Here is a 16,266-nt window from a genome sequence, read left to right on the forward strand (position 1 = left end):
ATAGTTACTATTCATTTAATACCAGTTCAAAATACAGGAAAATAAAGAAAAGCAGCAGCAAAGTTAACATGACTTAAGACAGAGCTTTGAAAAATGTGAGTTTTAAACTTAAGAAAAAATTAGATGTAAAACCAAGGTAAAGACCTATTAAAAAACAAAACTGATTTCTGACAAGTCCACTAATGAAACACCAAAAAGGGAAACAAAGTGAAAGCACACTAGAGATGCTCATTAAAACTTCATGTCGTAACCAATTTCTTATAAAGTTAATTTCCCCACAACTTAATATTCAAATTTCTTAACTACTAACTATTTAGAATCTTCAGGGGAAGAAAATGCAAAACTAAAAATTCTGTGCTTGTGAACTCTAACTAATGGCATGAATATGTTGAAGTATTTAGGGAAAATAATACTGATATCTGAAATCCATCCATACTGTTTTAAAATCCATCAAAACACATGATGGTTTATTGGATATTTACTTGGACAGACATGATAAATCAGTATAATATACATTAAGATCAGAATCCAGGTGACAGATATGAGCTTCACTATAACATTCTTTTGGCACTGCAGCCAGGTGTGGTGGTGCAGTCCTGTCATCTCATGGACTCAGGAGGTTGAGGCAAGAGAATCGCAAGTTTGAGGCCAGCCTTAGCAACTTAGCAAGGCCATAAGCAACTTAACAAGAAAACCTTGTCTCAAAACAAAAAAGGAAAAAAATACATAAAAAGGGCTGGGAATGTAGCTCAGTGGTAAAATGTCCCTGGGTTCAATTCCCAGTTTAAAAAAAAAAAAAAAAAAAAAGATCTTTTAACATTGTTCGTGTTCTGAAACACTGTTTAATAAAATGTTAGGGGGATAAAAGTATACTTATAAGCACATATATTATTTTTGATCATTAACAAATCTAACTTAATACCTAATTTTGTTACTTACTTTCCTCTATAACAAAGATACTCTCCTTGTATTGTATGATCAATTAGATAATTATTTGTTTTATATTAGCTGGTTTGGTTTATAATTATTATTTCAACCATTTGGAGTAAGTCTGACCTAATTTCAACAGAGTACTTAATTTTTATTCCACACAACAATAGGAATTTAAGTATGTCTGACCTAATGCCAACTTAAAATAAAAGCCTGTTCATGGGCTAGAGTTGTAGCTCAGTAGTAGAGTGCTTGACTAGCATGTGTGAGGCACTGGGTTCGATTGTCAGCACCACATATAAATAAATAAATAAAATAAAGGTTCGTAAAAAATGATTCAAAATTAAAAAATAATTTTTAAAAAGCCTGTTCGTGTATCTACTTCTATAACCACACATACCATAAAGAATTAACTGGGAAAAAAAAAATCAGGCACTGAGTATCCTCAGTGCACTCTCTCTAAATATAAGACATTCTAAATGGAAGAAAATAAGTATTAGCTTATTTGAAAAATGCAAAATTTCTTGAGTAAAATTTCAATGCCAGGTGTGGGGTGCATGCTTGCTTATAACCCCAGCTATTCCAGAGCTTAAGGCAAGAGGACGCCAAGTTAAAGGCCGGCATAGGCAACTTAGTGAAACCCAGTCTCAAAGTAAAAAATAAAAAGGGATGGGGATGTATCTAGGTGGTAAAGAGCCTCTGGGTTCACATTCTAGTAGCATTGAAAAACAAAAAACAAAAAGCTTAGAACAAACCACACTGGTAGCACATGCCAATAATGCCAGCTACTCAGGAGTCTGAGGAAGGAGAATTGAGAGTTTGAAGTCAGTCTAGCAATTTAGTAAGACCCTCTCTCAAAAAAATAAATAATCCTATGACACATAACCTTTCCTAGTACCCATTATCTTTTAAAAGTAAAAAATGTGCTAGGTGAGCCAGGCACATTGGCACACGCCTGTAATCCCAGCGGTTTGGGAGGCTGAGATAGGAGAATCTCAGTTCAAAGCCAGCCTCAACAATGGTGAGGTGCTAAGCAACTTAGTGAGATCCTATCTCTAAATAAAATACAAAACAGAGCTGGGGATGTGGCTCTGTGGCTGAGTGCCCCTGAGTTCAGTCCCCATATCCCTTCCAAAAAAAAAAAGTGCTAGGTGAGGTGGCACATGCCACATGGGTGGCTGATACTTGAGGATCAAAAGTTCAAGGCTAGCCTTGGCAATTTAGCAAGATCTTGCTCAAAGTAAAATATGCGGCTCAGTGGTAGAGTGCTTGCCTAGCATGCACGAGGCCCTGGGTTCGAACCTCAGCACCACATAAATGTAAAATAAAGACATTGTGTCCACCTAAAACTAAAAAATAAATATTTAAAAAAAAAAAAAAAAAAGAGCTGGAGATTAGCTTAGTGGTAAAAGCACCCTGGGTTCAACCCCTAGTACCAAAGGTGGGGGATTAAAAAAAAAAAAAAAAAAGTTGTGTTCATGTGTTCAGTAACTTTCCCTCATACCTCAGAACAAAGTTATAAATAATCAGAGTAGGCTTTAGGTCTTTACCATCTGCCCCACAACCATCACCTTTTACTTGAAAGAATGAGAAATCATAGTAACTGGGAAGCTGTTTCAAAAGCACCTACACTTTACCAAAAGCAGATAGTATAGATTATATCTGATAAGCAACCTTGTGAACAATGTCACTTTAAATTATAGAGAACAGAACAAATGTAAGCTTAAAACCACAATTACATCCCTACATACAAATCCTGCTTAAAAGAATTGTTAACTTAAGCCTACCCTATTCTCTATAGGTATAGCTTTTTAAAAAATCTCTTTAGGATTTTAAGACAAGTGCATGATTTTTATTTAGGAAAAATATAGGAATATTCACTTTTAAATGTTTTTATCTATTCAAAATAAATTTTCACAAAGTTACTGCTACTAGTTAAAATATATAATTAGAAATGCCTGATATTTATCTTTGTGAAAGTTGCTGTCAAACATTATATCAAAAAAAACCTTGAAAATATTACTATAGAAGTATTTAGACTATCATAGAAAAATATAGTGAGTCAAATATCTGAGATAGGCCCAGCAAGCTTCTAGGTGAAAAGAAAAAGGTATTTACAATGGTATTTACTTGGGGGTGGGAGAATTTCGTTTGTGGGGAAATGGAAACCTTACAAGCACTTTACCTTTTTCTTATTTATCTTCAGATAATGCTGTCAAATCGACTTATCCGTAAGGATGATTTGGAAACAAGTCATTCTTTTATTTCTCTTTTTCCACTTATGATTCATTAGCATATCCAAATTTTACTCAGTTTATTAAGTACACATATGATACCATACTGAATGCAAATACATACACACAAGGTATGATAGGTAATGTTTAATTTAACATCAGTAAATAAAGTGAATTTATCCAAATTTCACAGATCACACTGATCCTGTATAAAGCCTTGGTTTCTAACATTATGCACACCACATTCCATTTTAATTATAACATTCATCTACAGAAAAACAAGTAAAACAATTCAAAACTATGTTAGTAATTAGTGCTTGTTTGGTCCATTGTATGCAATCAGGAAAGTACAGGACTTAATTAGTTGCTACCAAATTGAAGCAATGAAAAAAGGTTAAAAATTAAAGTACTTAAAATAAAAATATGGAATTACCCCCCTCCCCAATACTAAAGGGACACAAAACAACAACTACTGTCCCACCAAGCAAAAGTGGAAAACAAACAGCATGTGTGTAACCTCACTTACCATCTTTTTGTTATTCTACTTCAACAGGTCAAGAAAGGTGAAGAAAGAGAAGGTAGAAGTAAGAGTCAGAAAAGGCCTAAATAAAATCCTCACTGAAATTTTTAAACATACAAGCAACAGAGACAAATTAGGTTGAGGTCAGAGGCAGTACTACTATATTTTATGGAGTTAATAATTAGGGCCAAATTAACATGGACAGTTATTACTCCTGAATGAAAATTAACTAAACAAATAATTTAAATTTCTATTTTTTTAGTCTACCATCACATTTTAGCTAACAAGACACACAAATATAAGTCTATCTACAAAGCTCAGAAATTCCAAAAAGTCAAGTTTCTTTAATTCATTACTGAATTTAAGAACTTTAAGGAACAAATGACAACAGCAAAGATATAGCTGAGTAGGTAGGTAGAAAGGTAGATGGTTCAGAGTTGTTTGTCCAAGCTGTAGTATTCAAATTACATTTGACACCGGTCTCTTTGTTTTCTATTTAAAAATACCATTCAACTTGAAAGTAAGAGTGAAAAGAACCAAGCCAAAAGAACACAGAACCATTTAGCAAATACTAGGGAATTTTCTGGCAAAAATGTTTTATTGGAATATCAATGAGTTTGATTTCTATCACTTGGCCTTAAAAAGCAAGAAAGTGGGCATGAAGAGATGTGTAATTATTTATGCCTATGTTGAAGAACAAAAATGGCTATACACAATGTATCTTATGTCTCAAAAATTTTATTGTTCATAAGGAATATAAAAAAAGACAGATACTAAATTAAAATTTATTTCCAAACAGCAGTTTGTTTTTATTACTATTTTTAGCTAAATCTCAAGCTGAAGTTCATTTATGATAGAATGCAACCAAAATGGAAGGCGTTCACAAAGAGAATGAGAAATTCCACATATTTCCCCGAAGAAAAGACCCTTTTTCAAAAAGCCTTATACTGAGTGTGCCATTTTAATTTGTGTAACATAAAAGAGGCCATAAATTACCATTTTGTCTTTAAAAAATATAGAACAGTGTAACTCAATTCTCTAATCCTAACAGTAGAGGCCTACCAAGTAGCAAATCTCTACCACCTATTATCACCTCCCTAAATATTTTACACAAATGTCCCAGGAGGTACACCCTCATATTTCAAATGATTCATGACCTAACTGTTCACTGAATTCTTGCCAAGGACTATCCTGAAAAGATCAGCAATATTAGTGTGTTCACAAAGGATTCACTAAAAAAGTCCTTCGATTCTACTGCATTCTGTATAATTTAATCCCTAAGCCACCTGAAGGATTTAAATTCAATTGGTGACCACTGTCCTTTTTAATTCTCTTCTAGTTCTTTCTTTCTTCTAAGATAATGTAATTCCCATTTGGTTTTTAATCCTTTGGGAGAAAGACCTCTCATCCTTAATGTGGAGTCTCTAGTGGTTATTTATAGTGAGTAGGCAATGACAACCCAGCTTCCTTTCCTTATGGTAAGATAAACAGTGCAAGGCCAAAAGATTGGCACAGGTTCCTCCAGCACATTATGGAAAAAGTTATTTTATTAGTGAAAAGAGGAAACAATGAGATTCACATTCTGTGTTTTCCTGACTACATAAAAAAAGTAGGGGGATCAGATCATGAAAACATGAGGGGAAAAAGACTAAAGTCCCAAAGAGACACTAAAATATATTCAATTGAAAGACATAAAATTATCAGGCTCATTGTTTTAAAAAAATTAAATTATGTAATAGGACTTTAAGTCACTGATTGTGTTTTGCACCAATGTAAAAAAAAAAAAAACTTAAGTATTATACTCTAGACACTAACGGCATTGAGCCATACATAAACAAAATTACATTAAATTAACTTCAGTTTTTGTGCCTTTGTTCAGGTATTAGTATAAATTAAAAATGAGAAATTCTTCCCTCGCCCTTTGCTTTTCCTGGCATCATATTTTAAAACAATTCAAAAAACATCTCACAGGTCTTGATGTTACTTTAACAATAAATAAAAATATTACCTTGATTTCAATGTTTCCCACTTTGGTGGTTGATCTGATAATAGGTCTTCCAACCAAAGCTGGGAAGATGTGTTCTGGAAAGTTAGAGCCTGCATATCCACACTTCACAAACTGGAAGGAAAGAGTAAAAGTGGGTTAGGATGAAGGTATTTACTATATGCATCTAAAAACATCTGAAAAACACCACTTTGTGTTCATACATTATTTTACACTTTCAGTGCTTTCAAACCACCTACTCTATTTCCAGCAGCATCTCCTTTCACTTCTTTCATGGCACTACTTCCTGCGTTCGAACTTATTTACCAGTTAATTGCTTACTCAGTATCTAAAAGCCCCCACTAAAGGAAAAGGCCCACAACAGCAGGGAGCTAAGATGAACATTTCATGCTGGAACATGTTTAAAGAAGCCTTGGCATACAGTGATCATTTTTGGCTTCTTACATTTTTATATTTAAGTAAATATGTTTAGTAATATCCAATAACATAATTTTGGGCTGGGGATGTAGCTCAATGGTAGAGTACTTGCCTACCTAACATATGCAAGGCCCTGAGTTTAATCCCCAGCACCACACATACACGCACACGTGCACACACACAAACACACACACACACAAACACAAAAGCAACATAATTTGGGCTGGGTTGTGCCTCAGAGGTAGAGCGCTTGCCTAGCATGAGGCACTGGGTTTGATCCTCAGCACCACATGAAAATAAAATAAAGGTACTGTGTTCATGTACAACTAAAAAATAAATGTTAAAAAAAAGCAACATAATTTCACATTCAGATAGTGTACTTCTCCAAGGGCACATCACTAATTCTAATATTTCTATCTTAGAAACTGGTATTTTATTTATTTTTATTTTTTTTAAAGAAAGAGTGAGTGAGAGAGAGAGAGAGAGAGAGAGAGAGAGAGAGAATGAATTTTAATATTTATTTTTTAGTATTTGGCGGACACAAAATCTTTGTTGGTATGTGGTGCTGAGGATCGAACCCAGGCCGCACGCATGCCAGGCGAGCGCACTACCGCTTGAGCCACATCCCCAGCCCTTAGAAACTGGTATTTTAAGAGGTTCAACAATGACAGCAAAACTTAGAACTAAGGATTTTTAATATTAATAACATAATTTTTCTTAAGAGCAGACACTGCACTGTTAAGAAAAAGACAATTAAGGGCTGGGATTGTGGCTCGGCAGTAGAGCACTCGCCTAGTAGGGGCGGGACCCGGTTTCGATCCTCAGCACCATATAAAAATAAAGGCATTTGTTGCCTTTATTTGCATCCATCTACACCTAAAAAATAAATATTAAAAAAAGAAAAAGAATTAAAAATCATAGGGTGTGACAATACATGCCTGGATATCAGATACTCAGGGAAGCTGAGGCAGGAGGATTCCAGATTCAAAGCCAGCCTGGGCAAGTTAGTGATACCTTTTCTCAAAATAAAAAGGGTCGGGAATATAGCTCTTTATTAAGAGTGCCCTGGCTTCAATTTCCAGTATCACAAAAAAGAGAAAAAGAAAAAAATTCAGGGTGGGAGAAGGAAGCTATATTAAGAAAGGAAATATAGCCAGGCATGGTAGCACGTGCCTATAATCCCAGCAGCTCAGGAGGCTGAGATAGGAGAATCGCAAATTCAAAGCCAGACTCAGCAACTTAGCAAGACCCTGTCTCAAAATAAAAATAAAAAGGATTGGGGATGTGATCAGATGTAGCACACTCCTGGGTTCAATCTTCGGTACCAAAAAAAATCTGTATCTATATATGATATCTGTACTGAAAATGAACACATTTTTGTCATTATTCCATAAAATTCTTTACATTGTACTAGGTATTCTAAGTAATCTAGAGATGATTTAAAGTATATAGGATATTTGGAGGTCATATGCAAATATTATGCCATTTTATGTAAGGGCCCTTAGTGGGCAGGGGAGAGGCAGAGCAGAGGGAGAAGGAAAATGTGTGTCTATTCCCTGAAACTAATCACCTGTGGATACCCAGGGATGGCTATGTATTTAATATTTAGAAAGAATCTATTGTACTATAGCACCAAGCACCATATACTTCTCAATTAGGATGAAAGTACCTGGATATGATACACACAGAATAATACAAAGGTGCAAATAAAATATTAATGTATCAGGGACAGGAAGCAACTATGTACAAGGAATTGTTGTTTGATGTGGTAAAATTTAACAATATCCTAAACTCACTGACTTTTGACTAACCCTCCAAAATATAAAATATCTTCAAATATCTTTACAGCAACCTGTTGAAAATGATGCTGATGAACCATATTTAACTATAAATAACCTGGAACATTCTGCCATCACAATTTTACTTGTCTTTTAAATGTTAAAATTATGATTCAAACAGATTGAAATTTTATGAAAAAATCTGTTTCAAATTAGGAAGTTTCATATTCCCAATATCATCTTAATTTCTGCCTTTGTACTTTAAGCTTAATTTTAGAACTTAAATAAAACACACTGTTCATAAGCCTTCTGCTAAATCCACAAAACCTAGTCCTTATCAGTTTACCATTAAGCTACATATATGCATATTTCAAATATAGCTACCCATTTCTGAAAGTATAATACTGTATACATTTTTTTTGGAGGGGAGTACCAGGGACTGAACTCAGGGGCACTAAACCCCTGAGCCACATCCCCAGTCCTATTTTGTGTTTTATTTAGAGACAGTGTCTCACTGAGCTGCTTAGTGGCTTATTTTACTGAGGCTGGCATTGAACTTGCAATTCCCATCTCAGCCTTCGGAACCTCTGGGATTATAAGCGTACGCCACCAGGCCCAGCTATACTATACAATTCTTATGGGTCACCTTTCAAGATAGAAGTTAATGTGAAATGAGGGCATATGTAATAGGTAACCTGCCTGCTCATATCCACCTCCACATCTGACAGTGGTTAATAATGAAGAACATATTTTCCATTTCAAAGAAGTGTTAAGCAAAATTCAGGAGACCTTATTCATTTATTAATGTGACCAAGAAAGATTTGAAGGAACAAATACCACAGAGAAAAAAATTAATACCTAGTAGTTTTTAGTAGTATGTTTGAATTAAAAGGAAAAAAGCCCCACAAAATCTCTCTTAAATCACAAAATCTCTTTTGTCCTTAAATCAAAATAGAGTTCACCTGAACAAAAATGATATGAGAAGGTAGAAAAAGTATTATAGTTACCCCAACCAAATCTACATTTCAGTATAAATAAAATGTGGGCCTCCTGGTACTTACCAAAGGCTGTGTCCTTACACTGACTACACAGAAAAAGAGGCAGATTAAACCTATCCTATGTACATCTCAGTCCAGGCCCTATGCCTGATCTGTACTGTGAATGGGGGGTGGGGGGCACGGAGTTAAGAAAAACAAACACTGCTCAAAATTCATACATCTCACCTCAAAGTAATGAACAAATGGGTGGGTCAAAAGTACCCATTCATCTGACTAAAAATGCTCACTTAACATGGATATAAATGTTCTCAAAGAAAATTAGATAATGAATGAAGAGAAAATCTATAAGTTTATAAGAGCTGTTTTCTGCATATTAAATATAAATATATGATTGTATTAAATGAGAAATCATAACAGAAGTCGAAGGTGGGAGGAGGAGCCTAAAACAGAGCTTAAGTAAACCCTGGTGTACAAAAGAGACTCCTAAGGTTGACATGTCTACCCCTCATTCCGAGCCACATACACACAGTGGAAACAAGAACATGGCACAGCAGCAAATAAACACACCAAGATTTTCTGATAATAACTGTTCGGATGGGTAGCTCATATCTTAATTCTTGAGTCTATTTCAAGTGACAAAAATTTGTCAAGTACCTTAAAACAAAAACTGAGATCTGAAACTACAGATACAAATGTAAACTCATTTTAACTGCTTTACAAAAAGTTTTAAAAAAAGAAGAAAAAAAGAAAAGAAAATTTGGCTTTTCAAATTAAAGATATCAATCACTTACTAATAAAACTATATAAGTAATAGCTTACTGAAAGCAGATGCTATCTTAGAATTCAGTGCTAGCATTCCCAAAGAGTATTTGGATACTCCACCAAAATAAGTAGAAACTGTACTACTTCACATTACTTCAAATGTGAATGCATTAATAATTCATAAGGAAATAATTTAATAATCCATTTGTGGATAACCAACAATCTGCCTATTCCTTTCTTACAAAAAAATGACATTTAAAAAACCTAAACCATGACATGATAAAATGCAAAGAAATTATTTTTTATAGACTATTCATTTGGTTTCATTTTAAGCTTTGAAATTCCTCTCCCATGTAAATCAAAAATGACTTGGTGACTTAGTTCTCTCATTGTGTGCAAAAGGTTGTGTTTAAGAAATAGATTTTACCATATATAGTTTCCTCTTCATAGTGTGTGGTTTAAACTGGCTCTCTTACTTCCCACTGAGTCATCAAATGGTAAGAGCATGAGCAGGGAAATGTTCCCTCAGGCAAAAATGAAGAATAATCCCAACCACATCTGTTCTAAAAGTACCTTTTTCCTTAAAAAAAAAAAAAAAAAAAAAGGTGGGAGAGGGATTAGGGCTTATTGTCTTTATATTTTTCCCTTACTAATCTGATGGTTTGTGGGTATTAATTATATAAAAACTTCTTAGGCCACCAAAATATTTTTTGTATTTATTGCATAGCATTTGCAGGGTGAAAGCAAAGTTTCTGATCTGTTTCTATTTCAAACATTCCTAAATTCTACATATAAATTAGCATAAATCTGATAAAGCAGGTCACAAGCAACTATGAATCTGAATTATAAATGAAAATATAATCATTCTAGTATTGTAAGCTTCTCTGTATCATTAGATCATTAGATCTTATTTAGCTCTGTGCCAGTAACAGCACTTACAAGTCTTCATTTTGTTCATAAATGAACTCACTGCTGAAAAATCACTCAAGTTTGGCAACAGGATACACAATACTAGTGATCTAGGCCCAACTATAAAGGAACCAAAACCTAGTGCTTCATAGATTTCCAAATTCTGGCTTCCCTGGCCACTTGCAGTGACTCTATTTTAGAAAGCAGGTTTGGATGATTAAGGTTGAAAGTCAATTTTTCTTTCTTTCTTTTTTTTTTTTTTTTGTAAAGTGTATAAATTATTGAAATCAGATGAGTTTCCTTCCCCTAGGCCACCCTAATGAGACACTAGTCTAGCTGGGGGATAATGAGGAAATGCAGCAGGGCCTCATTAAGTTATTATACCAACATCTGGCATATGGTCAAAACAATGCACCTACTTTTACATCATTCAATTCTGGGACTGTTAGTGGAGTTTTAAAAATCTGACATCTAGAAATGTAGTTCAGTAGTAGAGTGCTAGTCTAGCATGCCCGAGGCCCTGGGTTCAACACAAAATTCCACCTCACGCAGCCTAAAATTTTAAAACCTAAACCCCACCTCCCATTCCAGTGCTAGGAGATTGAACCCAGGAACTCACACATAGTAGGCAAGTGCTCCACACTGATCTACATCTCCAGCCCTTAAAATCTAAACCATATAAGGGCTAATGAAAACACTTTAGAGTAACAACAATTTCCATGAAGTTTTTAAAAATTAAATCTGAATAAATTATTTAACTGTAAAATAATCATTATAACTTCAGGTATCCAAACAAAACAAGATGTTCATTCATGTCCAGAAGTATAATTAGAAACAGAATATAGACTCTAAGTGGCTCCTAATCCTCTTAAATTTTCTTAAGTATCACAGCATTCCTGATTTGCATATGATTTACATATTATATCCCAGCTGTTTTTTCATTTTCAGCCAATCATGTTTATAGAAAACATGGATAATATTTGTAAGTAACTACAACATCAAATACATAAATCTTTGTTTAAATTAATTATACTTTTTCATTTACATCATGCTAAGAGATCTTTTATCCTAAAGAGCAAGATTTTAAAATTATGGATTATACATAAGACTAGCAAATGCATACAATCAGCTTTCTAATGTTAGCTAAATTAATGAAACAGTAGCATAAAAATTAGCTTGCAGTTAATATTTACACATATTTTTTTTTTGGTGTGTGTGGTACTGGGTATTAAACCCAGGGTCTCAAGCATGCAAGGTAAGCTTGCCCTACCACTGAGCTACATCCCTAGCCTTTTTATTTTTTCATTTGAGATGGTCTCACTAAACTGCCCAAGATAGCTTCAAACTCCAAGGTTCAGGTAATCCTCCTGCCTCAGCCTCCTGAGTATTTGGATTACAGGTGTGCCTACCACAGCCAGCAGCAAACACTCCTATTCTAAATGAACATTAAAAACTCCACTGGTCACAGCTCCTCCCAGCAGCTCAGGAGGCAGAGACAAGAGGATCGGGAGTTCAAAGCCAGCCTCAGCAATGTAGTGAGGCACTAAGCAACTTGGTGAGATCTTGTCTCTAAATAAAATACAAAATAGGGCTGGGATGTGGCTCAGTGGCCAAGTGCCCCTGAGTACCCCTCCCTCCCCCAAAAAACCCCACTGGTAGCTGGGCAAGGTGGCACACACCTGTAATTTCAGAGGCTTGGAAGGCTGAGGCAGGAAAATCCCAAATTCCAGACCAGCCTAGGCAGCCTAATAAGACCATCTCAAAACTAAAATAAAAAGGGCTGAGATGAAGCTCCAGAGTTACAGCACTTGCCCACCACACGTAGAGATCCTGGGTTTAATCCCCAGTACTGTAAAAAATAAAGTAAACCTCCTCATACAGAGGCTTAGGGTATAGCTCAATGGTACAGAAATTAGCTGGCATGTGTAAAGCCTCCTGAGTTTAATCCCCAGCACCACAAGCAAAAATCCCACATACATGTACCCATACTACAAATACAGGGTACCTCAGCTATATCCCTCAAAGAAAAAGAATCCATTAAAAAGAGTGCCTGACAGAGTCACAAAGTACTGTAAATTCACTTGAAAAGTATTAAATTTATATAGAGGTCAATTTGATACTATGGTGGTTATTAAGCTCGTGGTTTTGTGTGTGTGTGTGTGTGTGGTTTTGTTTGTTTTGTGGTGCTAGAGATTGAACCTTAATCTCTACCGTGTTAGGCAAATGCTCTACCACTGAGCCACATCCCCAACCATGAGCTCATGTTTGCTTGTAATCCCAGTGGTCTGGGAGGCTGAAACAGGAAGATCACAAGTTCAAAGCTAGCCTCAATAACTTAGTGAGTCCCTAAGCAACTTATCGAGCCCCTGTTTCAAAATAAAATATAAAAAACACGGTAGAGATGTGGCTCAGTGGTTAAACACCCCTCGGTTCAATCCCTGGTACCAAAGGAAAAAAGAAACTTCATTTTTTTTTTTTAAAATGCACCTTTACTGTAGTCTTTTAAAATGCAGTTTTAACTGTTAAGGTAATATATGTTTGTAATTAAATTAGTTTAAATATAATAACATGCTTTGTTAAAAAAAAAAAAAAAAAAAACACTGGGGCTCGGGATGTGGCTCAAGTGGTAGCGCGCTCGCCTGGCATGCAGAAGGCACTGGGTTCGATCCTAGGCACCACATAAAAATAAAATAAAGATATTGTGTTCACCTGAAACAAAAAATAAACATTAAAAAAAGAACTTTTTTTCCAATTATTCAGAGAATTCATGAAGCTCTCTCCTCTCACCTTACTCCTTTATTCCTTGTCCCAAAGATAACTTATAGAATTTCAAGTATCCCTCCAAAACTTTCATATACAGACACAAATTTGTGGGCATACAAATATATTTAATAAAGAACACACATAAATGGGTTCATTCTAAAACTTTTTACCTTAATTAATTTTAGACATTTCCCTACAAGTGGATCTGCCTCCTTTTAAAAAATTATTTTGTATAAATGTCCTGTTGCATTATAACATTCTCCTTACCCTGGCTCATTTTTTTCTTTTTTAGTATTTTTTAGTTTTAGGTGGACACAATATATTTATTTTATTTTTATGTGGTGCTGAGGATGGAACCCAGTGCCTCATGCATGCTAGGCGAACACTACCACTGAGCCACAACCCCAGCCCTCTTGTCCATTTTTAACAGTTCAGAAGAACCTAGTATAATTTTTATTTGTAGAAGTCTATAACAAATCCAGTGGGGGCTGGGATGTACACAAAGCCCTGGGTTCGATCCCCAGTTCCAAAAACAAACCAAAAAACAAATCCAATCAAGAGCAAAATTATGGCAGTAAATGCCAGCTCTCCACCCCCACCAACAATTCAATTTTTTTTTAATTTTTATTTGTTAGTTGTAGTTGGACACAATACCTTTATTTCACTTATTTATTTTTATGTGGTGCTGAGGATCGAACCCAGGTCTCTCACGTTTGAGAGGAGCGCTCCACTGCTGAGCCACAACCCAGTCCCAACAATCCAATTTCCATAAATGAAATTGAGAATAATAAAAAGTGATAGCACTTAAACCAAATACAATTTGTTTTAAAAATATAAAAGAAAATATAATTTCCAAAGTGTTTTAAAGTTCAAATTAAACCCACTTTAATTCATTATATGTCACATTATATATGTGGGAAGGGGGGAATCACAAAATTTGCAACACTAAAATAGAAATTACTATAGAACGCATCCAAAATAATTAAAGGGCGGGGGGTGAAAAGAAATCACTTTCAAAGAGTTTCTAAATTAATGCTTTCCTCGGATTTTTACAATTAGAATCTTCAAGACTGAACATCTGTATTCTGTACTTAAAGGGGAGAGAGAAGGAGGAACTAAAACTGATTAACTTCCCCAAGTCAGTGGAATTAACACTCAGACCTCTCAAATCATCCCATGGAACATGCACGCTGGTCTCTGCGAGGGTGCGCTAGGACCAAACTATCACATGCAGAATAAAAAGCAATAGATACACTGCCAATCTGGTCTCCCTTTCTTTCAAGACAGGTAGAAGGAAGAAAAAGCAAAGAACAAACCCTCAAGAAGCACTACGAAAGGGCTGAGGCCAATTGCATGACAGCACTTCCTTTTTTTTTTTTTTTTCTGCTTCCTGCCTCCCATTCGGTATCTACAACCATACAGGAAGAGGAAGGCCTCTAGGTCTTTCTCCTTTTTACACACCGGCGAGTCTGAGAAATGGAACCCTTCTCGATTGCACAAACTCAAGTCTTTTACCCAAACCTTAGGATATTTTGGCCAAACTGCTCCGGCTAGAGAATCGAGCCGGCCCCCTCGGGACAGCAGGTGGGGGTCAGCGTCCAGTGCCGGTCTCGCTACCGCTCAGACCTGGGAAATTACGGGGGTAGCGGGTCCGGAGCGGGTCCCGCTTGCTCCCACACCCACGGCGGCGGGAGGCGCCATTCGCCACTCGCGCCCCTTCACCCCAGAGGCCCAGACGTGCAGCCCCAGGCACCAAGGAGCCCCGTACATCCCTGTCCGGGCCTCTGGCCACCGCGGACTCCTCGCCCGGCACTTACCCCGGTTCCGTTGTCGCACACCACCACCTTCCTGCCCTGGCTATCCATCGTCCACCCCAGGGAGAGCCGCCGCCGCAGCCGCCGCCGTCTCACAACCTACAGCCGTAGCCGCCCGGCCCTTGCCTCTTCCTTCTCCCTCTCCGCGGCCCCGCCTTCGGCCTAACTTTCTTCCCCCAACCGGAAGTTGCCGCCCGGCCCCGCCCGCCACTTAGAGAATAGACTGCGCGGAAGGGGCGGGACAGAACATAGGAGGTCGCGACTGGCAGCAGTGAAATCCAATAAGAAACGGCTCCTCCAGGTCGGCTGTCAGGTGGCCGCGCCCCGGTGTTCTTCACCTCTTCTCTAGTTCCCTGCGATCTGCTTGACGCTAATGGCGGCCGGCGTCGGGGGTGCTGCGGAACTCTCCTTAAGATGTCGCAGGAGTTAAGGGCGCGGTTTCACGGACTGCAGAAGAGGCAGGCAGGTGAAGAACACGGGGTCTGCCGCGAGGTGGCAGTGGAATGTGGCGGAGAAGCCAGCAGGAGAGCGGGGAGCGAACCTGGAGGTCCTTGGTCCCTGCCTACCCCAACCATCGAATGTGCCTTGGTGTGTCATGGCTTCTAGGCCTTTTCAGTCCACAGAGCTGGGATGGATACACACTCACACTTACTTGAAATCACGCCTTGATTCAATACCTCCGGTTCCATACCAGCTCTTCTTTGCCCAAACTCCCTGAGGTTAACTGAGCGAGAGTGATTGCCTAAGTTTTCAGCCTCTTCGCTCCCCACTTCCCTCTTCAAATAGCCCCACGTTACTCACATATCTTAAGTATATGTACCTATTTGAACCCAGAGCCTCCACTTTGACATCAGACAACCCCAATTTCAGGTGTGGCCCTGCCAGTCAAAGAGTTTTGTGTTGTGGGTAAACCCAAGGTCTCTTCAAAAGGATGATAACCTCTACCTCCAGGGGGTGATTATGAGAATAAAATTTTGTGCACAAAAGCAAGCATTTATTCAGTGGTATTATTATTATTATTATTATTATCATCATCATTATTATTTTGAACCTATCTGTAATGCTCCTGGTTTCTCCTTTTAATCAATGGATACAGACTTCTCAGGCTCCAAGACCCAACTTGTTAAATCTCTCTG

The 16,266-nt window shown here is 37.1% G+C and overlaps 1 protein-coding gene across 3 annotated transcripts in view; it reads right to left on the reverse strand.

The window, feature by feature from the left end:
- Positions 1 to 15,297, reverse strand: part of ACTR2 (actin related protein 2) — a 40,640-nt gene extending 25,343 nt beyond the window's left edge. Inside the window, exons 1-3 of one of the 3 annotated variants that reach the window (XM_081264053.1) lie at positions 15,134 to 15,297; positions 5,693 to 5,803; positions 3,691 to 3,705 (exon numbers count right to left, since the gene is read on the reverse strand). In XM_081264053.1, coding sequence (XP_081120179.1) covers positions 3,691 to 3,705; positions 5,693 to 5,803; positions 15,134 to 15,181 — 174 coding nt within the window. In that variant the 5' untranslated portion in view covers positions 15,182 to 15,297. Of the gene's footprint in view, positions 1 to 3,690; positions 3,709 to 5,692; positions 5,804 to 15,133 lie in introns of those variants that run through there. The other 2 variants (XM_081264054.1, XM_081264055.1) reach the window with 2 other exon arrangements.
- Positions 15,298 to 16,266: the final 969 nt, after the last annotated feature.

This window comes from Spermophilus citellus, assembly GCF_964194105.1.
Source record: "Spermophilus citellus genome assembly, chromosome: 13".
Classification (NCBI taxonomy): Eukaryota; Metazoa; Chordata; class Mammalia; order Rodentia; family Sciuridae; genus Spermophilus; species Spermophilus citellus.